This window comes from Nestor notabilis, unplaced genomic scaffold, assembly GCF_000696875.1.
Source record: "Nestor notabilis isolate BGI_N333 unplaced genomic scaffold, ASM69687v1 scaffold23030, whole genome shotgun sequence".
In the NCBI taxonomy this organism is placed as follows: Eukaryota; Metazoa; Chordata; class Aves; order Psittaciformes; family Psittacidae; genus Nestor; species Nestor notabilis.
This window is the reverse complement of record NW_009912777.1, coordinates 2,336-4,940: the sequence shown is the minus strand read 5'-3', so window position 1 is coordinate 4,940 and position 2,605 is coordinate 2,336. Positions and strand designations below refer to the sequence as shown.

The window sequence follows — 2,605 nt, the reverse complement described above, 5'->3', positions numbered from 1 at the left end:
TGCCTGCTCCTTGGGTTTTCCACCCCGGGGTCGGGGCACACACGTTTTGGGATGAAACCGGAGCATGTGCTCATGTGGCTTTAGCTGCTGGGGGTGAAGCAACTCAGCCTCGGGGCTGAGGAACCCCTCCTGGCACAGGGAAAAGTTGGGAATTTGGGGTTTATCTTCCGTGACTGGGATAAACTCAACAGGAAACGGGGTTTGTGGGTGCCGGGGGGAGGAAAACTCCTGTTCTTTGGAGTTCTTTGGAGCTGGGGGAAGAAGCCTCTGGAGGAGGCAGTGGAGAAAAAGAGACCCTCGGGTCCCGCTGGAGCTGGATCCAGGTGGGATTGTGCCAGGATCTGCTGGATCCTGGTGGGATTGTGGATCAGCTCTGCATATCGCTGTGTGGAGAGGAGCATCCCCATAACCACCAATGGAGGAGGGGAGGATGTGTGTGTTGAGGAGCAGAAGGAAGCGCAGAGGGGCTCGGATCCTGGTGGGAAGGCTGTGGAATGCCAGGGAAAGGCTGGCACAGCCTCACCTCCGCCCCTGTCTCCTCCATAGCTCTGCTCAGCAGTGACCAAAGCCCGGCTCGAGATGGACACCGGCGTCATCGAGGGGGGTTTAAATGTCACGCTCACCATCCGGCTGCTCATGCACGGGAAGGTACGTGTGCCTGTGGGATTTGGGAATTCCCAAGCCCCTCCACCCCTCCCCCGGAGCTAAATCCGCGTCGGGTGGATGCGTTGGAGCTGTGTGGTTCGGGCTGCGGGCTTGGGAATGTCGGGAATGTGGCCTTGGCACCTGGCTGGCTAAGCAGTCACTGTGCAGCCATAAAAATCACGGCTTTGGGAAGCAGGGAATGAGCATGGAGTGAGCGCGGGGGTGCCCGAGGCGCTGAGGAACACGTTTGGGCTCCAAAAGGGGATTGTTTAAGCTTGGAACTGCCGGAGTTTTGGGAGCACTGAGTAATTCCTGCTTTTGTTTCCATCCCAGGAGGTGGGAAGCATCATTGGGAAGGTAAGTGAGCAGCAAAGTCCCAATCCCTGTCTCCTTCCCTGTTTCGTGGTGCCCCCCCAGCCCCCTGACGCCTTTTCCCTTCTCTCTCCCGGCACAGAAGGGGGAATCCGTGAAGAAGATGCGGGAGGAGGTGAGTCGGGAAATGGGAATCGCGGCGGCGCCGCGCGGGGAACGCCGGGAAGTGTAGGCAGAGCCAGCGGGAAGCGGGGCGGGAGAAGATGGCTGCCGGGAGGGATCACAGCAGGGAATCCCGAGGGAGCTGAGCCAGGGAGGAGGGGTCAGCGCAGGGAATGCTGAGCCGAGCGAGGAGGATGGATCACCGGTGGGGATCCTGAGGGATCCACACTGAACAGAGCAAGGGAGGATGGATCACCAGTGGGGATCCTGAGGGATTCGTGCTGAATTGAACAAGAGAGGATTTGTCACTGTTGGGAATCCGGGTGGATCCACCCTGAACGGAGCAAGGGAGCTTTTAGCACTGTCGGGGGAATCATGTGGGATCCACACCGAACCAAGAGGATTCCTCACTGTGGGAAGTGCTGCGGGTTTCATCCCCAGCTGAGCAATGGAGGGAGCATTCCCCTCTGGGGGGGTTCCTGATGGCTCCACACTGGACTGAGGAAGGGAGAGTCAATCCCTGGAGGGGAATCCCAAGGGATCCAGGGGTGCTGAGGGCTCCTCTTCCCACAGAGCGGCGCCCGCATCAACATCTCCGAAGGGAATTGTCCCGAGCGGATCATCACCCTCGCTGGCCCCACCAATGCCATCTTCAAAGCTTTTGCCATGATCATTGACAAACTGGAAGAGGTGAGTGCGCAGCCTCCAGCCCTTCCCTGGATAAGTATCCTCTTGGATCCGCCCCGGAGCACGCGGGAAGCTTGTTCCCTGGGGATAAGCAGTGGGATGAGCTCGTTCCGCATGAGCTGCTGTTGTCCCTGTGGGGCCTGATCTTTGCTCAGCTGCCAGCAGCAGGGTCAGGGTCCAGGTAGTGACACTGCCCCGGGTGCCCTCAGCCGTGGTTGAGGGTTGGGGATCCACAGGCATGTTCCCGGGCTGGAAACACCCCGGAGCTCCCGAGGAAGCAGGGCTGGAAGTGCCCTGGCTTGGCTCATCCCCCTGGGCAGGAGGATAATTCCCCTCTGCTGCACCTCAGCTCCAGCCCTGCCAAGGAAAGGACCTGCGGGTGCAGAAGCTGCATCTCTTGAATCGATTTCCAGTAGGGATGCTGATCTTGGATAACCTGGATCCAGGCGTTAGAGCCTGCTCAGGGTGGTGGCCTTGAGCTTCCATCCTGTTCCACATGCTTTGAAAGGCAGGAGCTCACCTGGGGCTGAGCTCCATGGCCCCATCTCACCTCTGGGGATAAAACCCCTGTTGTCTTTGGGATTTGGGATCCTTCCCTACGGAGGAGAGCCCAGCGCGTGCCCCAGGGCCTCGCTGCTGCATCCTAAGCAGCTGGAGTTTTCCAAGTGCTCCCGGTCGCATCTCAGCTTCCACATTCCGAGCGCTGGGCTCGGGATTAAAGCTTTATTTTAGGTCTGAGCCATGGCCTTGTGCCTCCTCCCCATTCAGCACATGACTGCTGCCACCCGTGCCAGGCCCA

At 59.4% G+C, this 2,605-nt stretch overlaps 1 protein-coding gene across 1 annotated transcript in view; it reads left to right on the top strand.

Annotated features, from left to right (window-relative positions):
* Positions 1-579: 579 nt before the first annotated feature.
* LOC104410993 (poly(rC)-binding protein 2-like) overlaps positions 580-2,605 on the top strand; it is a gene marked incomplete at its 3' end in the record, with an annotated part of 4,141 nt that continues 2,115 nt past the window's right edge. Inside the window, 4 exon segments of the mRNA XM_010021314.1 lie at positions 580-648; positions 979-1,002; positions 1,100-1,132; positions 1,693-1,809. Of these exon segments, the coding sequence (XP_010019616.1) occupies positions 580-648; positions 979-1,002; positions 1,100-1,132; positions 1,693-1,809 (243 nt within the window).